The sequence below is a fragment of the Ambystoma mexicanum genome, chromosome 7q (genome assembly GCF_040938575.1).
Source record: "Ambystoma mexicanum isolate Mex_15411 chromosome 7q, UKY_AmexF1_1, whole genome shotgun sequence".
Classification (NCBI taxonomy): domain Eukaryota; kingdom Metazoa; phylum Chordata; class Amphibia; order Caudata; family Ambystomatidae; genus Ambystoma; species Ambystoma mexicanum.
The window spans coordinates 642,083,033-642,096,537 of record NC_090941.1 but is presented as its reverse complement, the minus strand read 5'-3'; the positions used below and the strand labels follow the sequence as shown (position 1 = coordinate 642,096,537).

At 44.0% G+C, this 13,505-nt stretch overlaps 1 protein-coding gene across 1 annotated transcript in view; it reads right to left on the bottom strand.

Annotated features, from left to right (window-relative positions):
• The window catches only part of HSPH1 (heat shock protein family H (Hsp110) member 1), a 2,244,846-nt gene that overhangs the window by 2,004,919 nt on the left and 226,422 nt on the right, over positions 1–13,505 (bottom strand). Inside the window, exon 2 of the mRNA XM_069639955.1 lies at positions 6,253–6,310. Coding sequence (XP_069496056.1) covers positions 6,253–6,310 — 58 coding nt within the window. The remainder of the gene's footprint in view (positions 1–6,252; positions 6,311–13,505) is intronic.

Below are 13,505 nucleotides of genomic sequence, written 5' to 3'. Positions count from 1 at the left end.
AAGCCCGCCAAAAAGTGGAACAAAGGGCTTGACTTGGTTTGGAGTCACAGAAGAGAACACAAACGCCATTTTAGAACCGACTTTTGGAAAAAAATTCCAACCGGAGAATTAATAATAATTCAATAAACGGGCGGTATGTTCGAGGCTATCGTAATTAAATAAATAAAGATAGTAGCCTCGAACAATGGGAAAATCCCATAGAGAAATATTTGCGGTTGAATATAAAAAGTAGTATCCACTGCCACCAGCCAAAACTTGATCAGGGGGGACGGAGACGTGCCCCCTCGACTAACAGACCCCGGGGCAATCGAATTGCCCCAGCCAGTACGTCCACAATATGATGGTTTGTACTGGCTCTGTTCAGAATTCAAGACTAGTAAAGTCAATGGTGACTTTACATGCCCTGGGAGACAGTAGTCAGTCCCAGGGTATGGAGTCTATACTGGGGGGTCACTATGACACACCTGTGTTACTGCACTGAGGGTGCTGTGTAACACACATCACAAAAACACATGAAGCCCTATGGAGTAAAAGACCCCGTAGCCCATTAAACACATCTAGAGTCAAAGAAACACACTCAAATCATGCCCAAGAGTGAGGGTAAAAGAGTCTCACTCTTGGCAGGAGAAAAAAATAAACTCCAAAAATCCAGCAAAGCTGCTAGGGGACTCAGTAGGTTAGCAAATTCAGCCTAAACAGAGAATTCTCCCTAACAACGACGTGCCTGGCTGCTTGGTGAGTTGCCTGACTGGGCCATGGCAGTGCATCAGGGTTGTGAGGTGGGGGGATGCATACTCCACCAGGGTGGGAGTGGGCGGTGAGTGGAGAATGCACGCAGAGCTATACACACACCTGTCCTGAACCTCCCAACCCGAACATGACATCACTGCCACACATTGGGCCAATGCCGCATATCAATTAGAACATGTAAGACGCACAACCTGGCCACCATGGGTATGTCAAGCAATGCATGACCAAACATGATTGCAACTGTGCCAATGTGGCTAGTGTGATTATCAGAGTAGTACACACAGCAATCATGGGAGGCAAGATATCGTCCTGCATCCACAGTACATCCGCATCAGCATGCAAGTAATCACCCTGCATCATCCGTTCAACGCCATCCAGACTAGCACACCATATTGCAGTATACGATGCATCTAAATAATATTTGTGCATACATACAGTGACATGTGCATGTCAACAGCAAATTGTTGCGGCCATGGCTGTGAATCCTGAAGGTGGCAGCTCAGAGTAACTCACACAGACCTCTTTCTATTTGCATGCAGGTGATGGAGGATATCCCTTGAAGCCGTAGCTACTTACCCCTGTGCGGAACCCGCAGAACAGCCATGAAGAGGAGTACAATCGGGTTCATACCTGTACCCGTGTCGTGATTGAGCAGACATTTGGCCTGTTGAAGGCGCGGTTCCGTTGCCTAAGCAGGTCTGGTGGGGCACTCCTTTATAGGCCTGAGAAGGTGGCAAACATCACCATGGCCTGTGTCATGCTGCACAACATGTGCATCCGGAGAAATGTACCACTGCCACCTGACATTGACATGCATGCACCGGGTGTGGATGATGAGGATGAAGACGGAGGAGAAGCAGCACTCCTGCCAGTACTTGATGCACAAGATGGACGTGCTTTACGTCAATCACTGATTGACGAATGCTTCTGAAACACAGGGACGTTGATGGATATGTGTCAGTGCTACACTGAGCACTGGGTCCATGTGGACATGCACACAGGGTATGCGGGTAGTTGGGCACTGTGCACTGTCATGAATGAAATGGATACACACGAAAAGAACAATGTCCAGGCATTAAATGATTTTTTATACAACGGGTGTATTAATGTAAACTACATAAAAGAGCTACCTCCCTCCCCCCACTACACCAAAACTCCCCATACCCCCAATGAACTCCCCATACACCCCAATGAACCCCCCCTTATACACCTATACACCACTGACACCATCTTACCCACTCTCATTGTTGTCCAACACTATTTCCATGCTTTCTTGGTGTCCGGGGGCAGCATTTCTGACTGCCTCGCACTCCGCCTTGTCAGACGCACAGGGCTGGAGGGTGCAGAGGAAGCGGGTGTGGAGGATGGGGGTGTGGTGGATGGGGTGGATGCGTAGTGATTGACATGGTTGGCGTGGGTTGTTGCTACTGCATGTGCAGCAGTATTGAGGTCAGGACCTGCGTGACGGCCCCCAGACTGTCTCGCATCATCACCGCAGAAGCATTGATGGTGGCAGTGTTCCCCGCAATGGCCTGCGCTATCTCTCGCCTTGTGTCCTCTCCCTCCGCAACATATTGTCAACAAAGTTCCAGCATGGAGTCATGTCTTGCCTCCACCCTTGATAGCCGTGCCGTAACATATTGCTGCGACCGGGTGTGCATTGGCAAGGCTGGCCTCAGGGGTGGTGCTGAGGTCTGAACTGTGGAATGTAGGATCCGCAAAGGTGCTGGTGGGTGTGGCCTGAGTGTGGGGTAGGGGGTGGACAGGGGGCTTGGGGAGTGTGGGCATGCCACATGGATTAGGCCTTCCTCGTCCACATACACCTCTGCTCCAATTTCGATGTCGCTCAGTGGGGCAGTGGCTGCTGCCTCGCCCACGGAACTTGTTTCTGCTGAATTGGTGTCACTGGCCTCGATTTCCGCTGGTGTTGCCAGCTCTGTGGTTCCGGTCTCAGGCGTAGCTGTGGGTCCCTCATGTGCGGGCATGGCCTGGGCACTCGCCCTGGCTTTTGATGTGGGCTGCGAGGCTGCCCCAGAGGTGGTTTTGCCTGTGGCAGTTGTTCTGGCCCCGGACGTGGATGCCCTGGTGGGTGGTTCTTCACTGGCATCTTCTCCATCAGTGCCTGGGGGGGTAGAAGAGATGCAGAGCATCAGTGATGGTGTTACATGCAAGATTTATTATATGGTGCTGTGGAGATTTTCATTTATCATGCATTCATATATTACAGGTGTGTCACCCAGGGTAGTTTGAAGGGGGGCATTTTGGCATTTGCCGTGACGTCTCAATTCAGGAATGCTGCATGGCAGGTGGCATGCCATTGTATTGGGGTTTGTGTGATGTATGACATGGGAATGGTCCGTGTGTGTTGGCTGTCTGTTGGTAATGGGATTGGCACTCAGCATGCATTTCAGTCTGGCAGGGTTTGGGCCTCCATCTGGACATTGAAATATTGATGTGTGTGTGTTGGGACATGCATTGCCTTGCCTAGACTCTATTCCAGATCATTTGTGCTATGTCATGGTTTCCCCTACTGGGGTCTGCAGGGTCACTCACCTCCATCTCCAGATGTTGCGGCACCCGTCTCCATCTCCCCGAAGCCCTCGATAGACTCCATCTGGATGAAGGTACTACAAATCTCCTCCCAGCGCATTAGTTTTGTCGGGCCCTGCTATCAGGGGGTTGGAGGGCCTTCAGAGGCAAGGCGGTATGACCATTACCGGCATGGGGGTTCGCACGTGCTCGCGCACTTCTAATCAGCCGCTATTAGCGGCGTCAAATGAGCACAGACCCTCTAGTTCCTCCATGACCCCGTTTTTAGCGCACTTCTCGTAATGAGGCCCAATCACTTGATCCCTAATGTGGAATATCCGTAGCCTGTTTGTTCGGAGGAGAAATGTTGGATCAACTGTTCGCTTACCAGGATCATTAGGTTGCAAATACTTTGGACCAACTAAGCAGTATCTCACTTTCTCTCTCAGGCTTCTGAGGCATGCCCAAGACGTAGCATGACTTTCAACAATTAACCAGCTCAATAGGCGAGAGACAAGTAACAAATTGGGCAACGCTCCTCAACACAAATAATACCCAGGTTAACAGGTCAATCCATTTCCTTGCATTTCTTTCAAACAATCTCCACATAAAATGTTTTGAGCGTTTCTTTGTAGCATTCAAGCATACCATTTGTTTGGGGCCTTCTTCAGCATAGCCATTAACCAACTTCGGCTGAATTCCCAGCCGGAACTGATAGAAACATATCGAATAAAAGTTCCTAAAACAGATGACTGAGGATTTCGGTGGGGTCAGTCACAAAAAACGGATTAGATTACTGCTACCCATGCACCACTTGAACTTTTATCAGTGGAGAGAAATTAAGTCCTTTGTAGTCAATAAAACAAAAAACTTCGAGAGGATAAGGGGACAGCAAAAATGAGTAAAGCTACATAAAAAGAGGTGGCCTGGAGAAGCTTGCAATCAACCGATAAGGTGGAAAAAGAAGGTGACAGTTGGTGAAGTATCAGAGCTGATTAAAAGGATAGTTGGTCACACACACTGACCCCGTCCAGTGAATGGTTCCTTTTGCAGAAGCTTTTTGTCCAGTGTACACTTACCAGAGCATATTTTACAAAGCAGGGTGAAAATGTTCTTGAGTGGGAGGGGTGGATGACTGCTCATAAACATGAGCTGAGGCGGCCGATCTTAAATGCAGCTTTTTGGGATTGGGCTTCAAAGGTAGCTTAAGAATTTTAAAGCCAGATCCTTTCTTTGGCCTTTTTGTACAAATTGGGTGAAGTCTGTTGTTGACCCCCTTCTACACAAAAAAGCTTCAAAATAAACAGAAAAGGTTTCTCACACTTGATAGAAGTTTTCATTCATTGATAATTACAATGTTGGTGTAATCTCAAAACATGTTGTCAACAAAGTAAAAAATAACAGCGCCTTCTGCGGATTTTGAAGCATTATAATACAATCACCTATTTAGAATTACAAATAAATAAATGTAAAGCCAAATCATACAAAATGCTAAGTGTAACAAAGAAAAAACAAATACCTTATTCAATGTACTTATGTTACTCAGGTAGCAGGGTCAATTGTTTAGATATGGCATTCTCAAGGCTTGGATGTGCAATGAGCATAGAATAACACTGCACAACATTTTGGCACTTGAAGTTAGCTGTACTTCCAAGTACCTCAAAAAACAGAATCGGCACACAATGCCCATCAAATAAATGCAGGCCCTTCAAATGTATGCCTTCTTTCTTAGCTGGAAGTATGATTAAAGGAACCAGATACAAAACCATGTTCTTTGTTTTAGACAATGTTATTGGTTGCCTCCCAGTACATCATCGGGCAGTCAGTTCCAACACTGAGACTCAGCTATGACACACTCATGTTGTATTGAGATGTCTCACAAGAGATGATCTTGAATAACTGCAATAACTTTCTAAAAACAAAAAAAACAAAAAAATGCAACAAAAAATCCATGTACTTATCTGTGATGGTCAGGATCCAGGTTGAGGTGGCTGCAGGGTGGCTGCTTTTAGCAACCCAATAATAAAATGATACACATAACTGAACATTTAACATGTTGTTTCTTCTGAACACACACATCCTGTTTTACCCTGAATGGGTTATCCACATGTGCCCCGCCATCAACATTTAAAGGAACAAGGACAGATGGCACATGAGACCTGGTTGGGTATCGGCTAGGGGGACTGGCATGGACATGGGATCTCGACAGATCGTTTTATGTCTGGACAGAGTTATTTCAATGGTGTGGGTGCTCAATGGGGAGTGTGGCTCTGTGAAACAAACCACTTCATTGTATAGGACTGTGTTTTATCAGAAAAAAGATGAAGGAGGATTGATTGTGCTGTATTGTATTGTTTGGATAATGAAAATAAAGGTACAAAAAAATGAACTTTCTGTTTTCCATATGAGGAGACTTCCTTGTAAACACTGTCAGAGAATTCAGCTTGTGTCTTACTGTTTTCAGTTAAATAACGACATACCTGAAGCCACACACACTAAAATTAGTTGATGCATTCATGAAAGTGCACAGTTAGGCTTTGAAAATAGATATAAAGCATGTTCAGCATACAAGATTACATCTCTAGATATTACAAACCATGATTCTTTAACATTTAAGTTCAGCTAACCTTTTTCCTTTGTTTTACAAGTTAACTTGGATTCAATACATAAAACATACTCTTACTAAGAAGCCAGAGACAGAGATAATGAGTGCAAGAGGGAGCGTGAAAGTGAAACGGAGAGCGAGAGGGACAGCGAGAAAGAGGGCGAAAGAAAGGGACAGCAAGAGAGGGTGAAAGAGTGGTACAGCGAGAGAGTGTTTTTTGTTGCTTCTTTTGTGTTGCACCTTTTATAAAGGGGAATTCCGTTTCCAGAGCAGTCTGTTTTTCTAAAGGGTCTCTGCGAACTGGCTCTTTAAGAAAAGAAAGTCATCGCATTCAAGTAGCCAGTTATAACAATATTAGGAATCTTTACCTGGTTCTTAGCTGCAACTCCAATAGTTCTGTTTTTTGATCCAAAAGATATAATTGCTCTGGGAGGCAAGAAAGAAAAAAAAGACTTAGCGTGACATAACATTTCTTCCTAAATACCTTTAGCTATAATAACCCCACAGATAAATAGGTCAGACATTGTTTACTTTTACAGTGTAAAATTAAACAGATAAAACACTAGAGCAGTGTGAGAAACAAGGTGTTTCACCCACTAATCCCTGGGGATCTGTCATCCAGGTGCCCAGAACATAGCCATCGCTTTTGGATCCAGTTCCTGGGGGTGAACCAGTGCAGGAGGATCACCTGGGTGAGAGGAGTTTGGGGAGTTGGGGTGGGACACCAGATGGTGAGATGCGGTATCCCCTTCCTTGTAAGCACCTTTACCCCATCCGACCAGGTAGGATATTTAGGAACTCTACTCCCCCCCTTTTACAACACAAACACTTTCTTACAGACAACCCGCTATGAGAGAAAACCGACTCACACCCAAGCATTATACAAGATGGCAGTTTAACGAGAAAAGAAAGACAGCAAAACAGAAGAGGGTTGCAAGGAGGGAAGTTCCACTGATCTTTTCAACAAGGAACCGTTACTTTCCTGAAAGCTCGAGAATAGAAAGCATAAGACCAGGAAACCCTGCTGAAGAAACCTGCATTGTGCGTCGGAGGTACCCGGGGCCCTCCCGCGTCAATAATCAAGGCAGTGAGAACTGCCAGCTGCCGTGGTACTGCCCTTGGCTCGAAGAACAAGGCAACATCAGGGAAATCAACACAGCCGGTGAGTCGGGGAGACTGATACAAGACTGGTCTGTGTTGAAGTCAAGGTAGCAAGCAGCAACATTGTATGGCGAACGCCGGAACGAACACTGTTTGAAACGCGTGTGATAACTGACGCAAGTAAAAGTGAACTGCTGAAGGGTGTGTCTTGATATGGGCAAAATCTTCCTCGGGGCCAGCCCTTTGAGAGCAAAAATACCCAATTCAGCCCAAAATACAGGTTCTATTGTGCTGAGCAGTGATCTCATGCTAGTGACAAATGACACCCTCAAAGTTTTAGCATATTTATTCTAAGCAGTGAATTTCATATACATTTGGGATTCAAGTTAGAGAATATTACAAAGCATAAAACTTAGAGCAATGCAAAATATAGAGAAACATGGAATTTAGATAAACATAGAGAAACATAGAGAAACATAGAGAAACACAGTCTTACGCCCCTTTAATCAGCACTGGGAGACCTTGGCCCTCATAAGCTAGCTGTCAAGCCCCGCTCAGAGGACAGAGCTGAAGGAGTGCCGTCAGAGCTCCAATTCCGGGCACTTGACTGTGCACGAATCAAGTCCACAGGACGATCTCCCACCGAGTCATGTGTGCATGGATATTTTATAATCTCGTGCTGTCAGTCACCATGACGCACAGTTCCAGAACTTTCCCTGTGCAACTGGCTCATGGAAAAAACCCAACTCTCTCTGAGAGGCTCCCTGCTCGCTCCTACCCCTCCCTGGTTCCCATCTGCGAAGGCTGAGGAATGTCTTATCAGTACCTTCCCAGAGAAAAGGAAGATTAGCTTGGAGCCAGGGCTACCGTTATTGAGGCTGAATATTCTAAGGGAAGCAGGGATGTATTAACCCCATCTGCAAGCTCTAAAAGGCATGCACTCATAGCTTAGTGTTTATAGCGCTTAAGACTGGCTATCTAAGCGCTATATAGGTGCCATGATGTTCCAAACACTCCAAAAATACCTATTAGCTACAGAGCTAGGGGCCCTCTCCCTGCCTGTCTATCAACAATGCATAATGTGACCTATTTCATACTAGGCCTGCATATTCCTTGTAGCTCACTACTGCATAATGGAAGTGCTACAACAGACTACTGTCAGCATTTTTAGCACATACTTTGAATACACTATTGGCTTTCAGCGGCTAATGCTGTCATCTAAAGCCCTGATTGGCAAGGTTGCAATTTCGTGTATCACTACATTCCACCCCTATTCAACGTTTGTGCGACAAATGCTGACTAATACCTATCAATATAGTATTTAGTGCAGTGATAAAGACCTTGGGGCTTTGCAAGAGGTTTAAGCAAACTATCTTCTAGCGGTTAGTTAGCGTGGCATGCAAGGTATAACACTACCTAAACAAAAATGTACACAAAGTGAACAGTGACATATACCCTTGCCAAAACCTGGCCTACACAAAAATACCTACACAAAGTGAACATGGACATTTACTCTAGCCAAAACCTGGCCTACACAAAAAACACCTACACAAAGTGAACATGGACATTTACTCTAGCCAAAACCTGGCCTACACAAAAAATACCTAAATCAATTTTGTATAACTGATTGTCAGTTAAAAAGCAGCATGCAGTTAAAATTTCAAGGCAATCCAGTGTAGTCTAATCTACAATGCACTATTGCATTTATGTATGGTTACCAATTCTAAAACCTGGCAGCCTTTCACTCTAAGAGCCTACCTCCCCCTGATCCCAGGGCATTCAAGCGTGACTATGGGCTGTGTGACTAGACACTTCCCCCATGTATGTGGAATCCAACCAGAAACCATCTAATTTCGTGAACAAGGTGAACCCATGGGCACCAGGTTATCTAAATAAAAACAATTCTACTAATTTACATCAAAGCATGGCATGTGTTATTCATGCAATCAAAAGCAAGCAATTTGATTCATATGTATGCTGGTAACTGTAGCTCTGCGTGCCAGTGTGTGGAGGATGGTCGCCCCCACTCAGTAAAAAGCCAACACCTGCTGATTAAACAATGTTTGCCATACAATGCATCGTGTGTATTTAGCAGTCTTGTTGACCTGCCCTATGGCAGACAAAAATGTCTTCATACCTAAAATTCTGCCATCTTCAGTGGTTGTCAATACTTGTAGCAGTGTTGGGCGTATCAATGGGCCCCACTAGGCCAGAGGTTCTATAGCAGAGCTGGCATCAGAACCCATAGTGGCTAGCTTTCTTGTGCACAGTTTCTATGTCACAAGCATATAAAGCTCCTGCAATTAATGAATCTAGCTCCCTAGCTACGCACACTCTGGTGATGGGCCATAGAAATGGACTCCATTTGTAGCAGCTTGGTAGTACTAAGGAAACATTGCCTCATGATAAACCTATGTCTAAGTGTATCACTGTAATAATGAAGGTGTGCATTACCAGCCTACAATTTACATGTTGTCTTACTACTGGAAAATCTAACAGGTTCACAGTGTCTACCTATTGTGACTTGGAGAATACTCTTCTTCAAGAGGGATATCTACCATATACAATAATAACTTTAGCCACAAACACCATACTACTATACGGCAGTGGCTGTTTCATCACACCATTGTGTAAAATGCATTTAGTCAAGTAATAGTCCATAAAATCTTGGCGAGAGCACTCGCTGCAGTTCTTGATCAGAAAAACATCACATTAGACAAATTAAACAAATCGTATCCATTCAGTGACAAAAGATGCCCGACAATGTGCCAGGCCAGTACACTAGCAATTCCATGTGGATACTCATTTGTAGCGCTTTTCCAAAGAATTATTCCAAATGTCTACAATCAAAAGGTGACTCTTTGCATTAGTGTGCTGGAGACAGCTGTCCCCACAAAAACATGAAACTGGTTGGTTTAACAAAAACCGTGTCACACTCTGTGTCATAAAATCAAACATCAAGTCAGTCATGGTTTCATTTACCTGCCTTAAGATGGCTGTAAAAGTATCCAGTGTTTCAAAGATTACCATTTCAAATTATAGCTCACACACTTGGCAGCATTACTTCAATTAAGAATCTTAACCTACGCACAGGTGACTTTGATGTGCGCACTCATCTTATTTCAAAATAAATTACACTCCTGCTTGCATAATCCTGCTGCCCCAACAATTCATAAATCATTCTCCTGCCTACGTGTAACGTAGAAGTTTTTTTTTTTTTTCTCAAAAAGCAAAACATCTCTGGTTAAAGCAATTCAGTTGGAAGAGTAAAACCATTTCGTTTTTTCAGATTCATCTCAACAGTGCATTTAGAAATCATTTTTCAATGTGTTAGCATTCAATTGCTGTGTCACACAGCTGTTTGTGGTGCATGATGTTACAGTCCACAACTCATTGTCCATAGTCCTTTAAACAAGAAAGGGCAAGTCATGTCAATTAAGTTATTTCCAGCAACTGAATCATTTGAATGTGTAGCATCAAATATTTGATAATTAGCCAAGCCTGCACCGTGCCAGTTCATCAAAAGTTATTACTCTGTTGGACACTTTTCGCAGGTTGCAGCATTGAGTGCGGTGCAGGGCACGTTTAAAGTTGAAATAGCATGTCGCAGTGGCTCGCTTTCTCTGAGAATGCGTCTGTTTCCTTGATCAGTGTCACCCGGCATTTGCACACGTCTACCCCCCAATCTATTTCTTGGTTATTTGCCTAGGCAAAATACAAACAGAAATGTTAGGATGTCATCAAAACTTCAATATCAGCGTTATCCACCCCTTCCCATAATACCACCCCCATCTTCAAAAAGTCTCATCAGGTAACTACACACTTTGTCATTGCTACTGCAATTATTTATCACCCTTCTGCATGTTTCTGGGGGCTTATTTACACTCAACCATACGGGGTGTAACTGCCTAATTACAAACTCATTTGTGCAATGCGATCATAGTTGGTCAATGGTACCTCAGACTGATCTGTGCTTTTACAAAGCCATATAATAAGTACCTAGGTCGCACAATGCTTTTCTTTTTTCACCAAAGCGATCACAAATGCCAGGCGCCAACTTGCTTCCAGTGTCTCATGATCTTGATTTAGTTTTCCCTGCTGGCATCACTCCATTTTTCAAAGGTAAAGTCTTTCAGTCCAATACCGCCTACAGTTGTACAAGCAGCAGCTTTGTTTATGTTTTTTTTTTTCTCCATACAGGCAGTGTCTTTCAAGCCTCTGGTTTTTTCACTTGTCATTTTTTCAAAGGGGGTTTGCTGTTTCTTGGACTACCCCTTTGAGTGCAACAGTCTAAGTCAGTTTCTTTTGTTGCTTCAACAAATCATTCATTCTTGCACTAAGCCATGAGGCTTCTGGATCATGGCTAATGTGCAGTGTTCATGTTATACTTCAAAGCCCCGCTCTGCATGTTGTCTCTTGCAAAACGGCTAAGCACTTTTGTCAGTTTTGCTTCCATCTGGAATGCCATAATGTCTTTGTCAGTTACTCCATCCCTGGCAATGTAGCTTGCAGTTTGCCAGATGTGTATTTTCTCTTCTCAAAGCGCCTAGAGGTTTCTTCTCCAGTGCACAGCGCTTTACTTCAGTTCACATCACATGGTGCATGGGAATGCAGCTTGCACAGCAATAGCGTTTCACTTCACATCACATCACATGGGAATGCGGTTTGCACATTAATGTCTGTTGGAATGGGCAGCTGTCTTTTCTTGGCCCATTCACAGATGCATAGGTTCCCCAAATGTTCAGATGTGATGTGCCCGTCTGCCATCCTGCATGCCTTTGTTTCCTACCACAGTGTCACTGGGCAAATTCTTTACTTCTGAACAGTTCTCTGTCTTTGCACCCCCTTCCTCAGGAATGCAGGCATGTCATTGTTTATCTTTCGTGTGCACCTGGCAGCGCCATGAGCACGCAGCAAGCTTATCTCTGTGCTCTATAACTCTTACACTGTGGCGGCTTCAATGGAAAGGCACTCGTTTCAGACAGTTCATCCAGATTAACTCTTTCTTGTACTGTTTCTGTCCAGCAACTCAGAAAAGCATCATTTCACTAAACAGAAGTGCAGTATTCTGCTTTTGTTTGCCTTCCTTTCGCGCACCTCGCCCAAAACAGCTTCAAGGCACAAGCTCTGCACACACAGCAAGACTCTTATTTTCAAAAGAGGCACTTTTCTTGTCATCAGATTCTACTCCATGTAATTTTGCAAAATGTCAAAGCGTCTTTTTTTTGTCTGTTTTAAACTGATTAATGTCCCATTTAAAAGCATACGTTTTTTTTTTCTTCCTTGTAACCTTGTAGTTTAGCTTCACAAATTCACTCCAATTTACAGTGCGATTTTTCAAATGAACCCACAACCCACTAAATCTTTGTGCTATCTTATCACACACAGATTTTTCATTCTGTTGTACCATTGCCAAAATATAACCACTTATTTCAGTGCATTTAAAAAAAAAAAAATGCCATGTTTAGTGCAGCTCTCTGCACTGTTTTCCTGCAAGAGCAACCCACACTCTATATATTGCTTGTGGGCTGTTTAATGTGTCAACAACATTTTTTCACCATGTATCACAGTCAACAGGACACTATTTCCAAATCATGCATCACTTATAAGGCAACAGCACAAATCCATGGCATAGCATGGGAACAGTTAAAAATACTCCAGGGGCAATTTAGAAAAATATAAATTGTTTTTCCCCCCAAACCATTGCAAACTGATTCTGCAAATTCAAATCAATACACAAAAATCGAAAATCCAAATAACATTCACTCACTTTCTTTTTAAGTGAGTCTCTCACCCATTATAAGCATGGCACAGCTTAAAATGCAATATAACCATTTTAGTGTGTTTCCTTTAAAACAGAATTCGCCCCCACTAGCACATGGAATTTACAGTTGCCAAAAGAAAAACACAAACCCTTTAGGCTCTCAGCACAGATGTTACTCATTCTCCTAAGCATGGCTCATTCCCCTCATTATTCAGGAATGCCAACACTTCAAAAGCATACATCAAAAAAGCGAACCTTCGCCTCCGAACATTACAGCCCCCACTCGCTAGCACACTGGGGCTGAGTCAATGGTTAAATCACTATTCACAATTTGCATGTCAAATCCTTGCAATTATTTTTCCCTGCCCTCATGACAGAATAGAGATGAGAACTCCGTCTCACTATGCATTCCAAATTACAACTTTAAACTGGGGAAACCGCATGATAAAATTCTTTTCTAATTGAGCATACATCTTTCTTGACCATTCATCGGAGCGCTTTAAACAAAGCCATTTCCCGCTTGTTTATCGCCTTGTACTCCCTGGCACCAATCCCAAGCAATAAGTCAGTCACGACTGATTTACTGAAGGGAGTCTTAACCACACAAGCTATCGGCCACGGCAAGCCGACACAACATTGCTGCCTTTTGAAGTCTCAGAGCTGCAGTGAGACCACCAAGGAAATGCGACAGCCTGCTCCCCACTCTACACTGTGTTCTCTCACACAATTTGTCATGTCACAGCACGGCACTGCTCT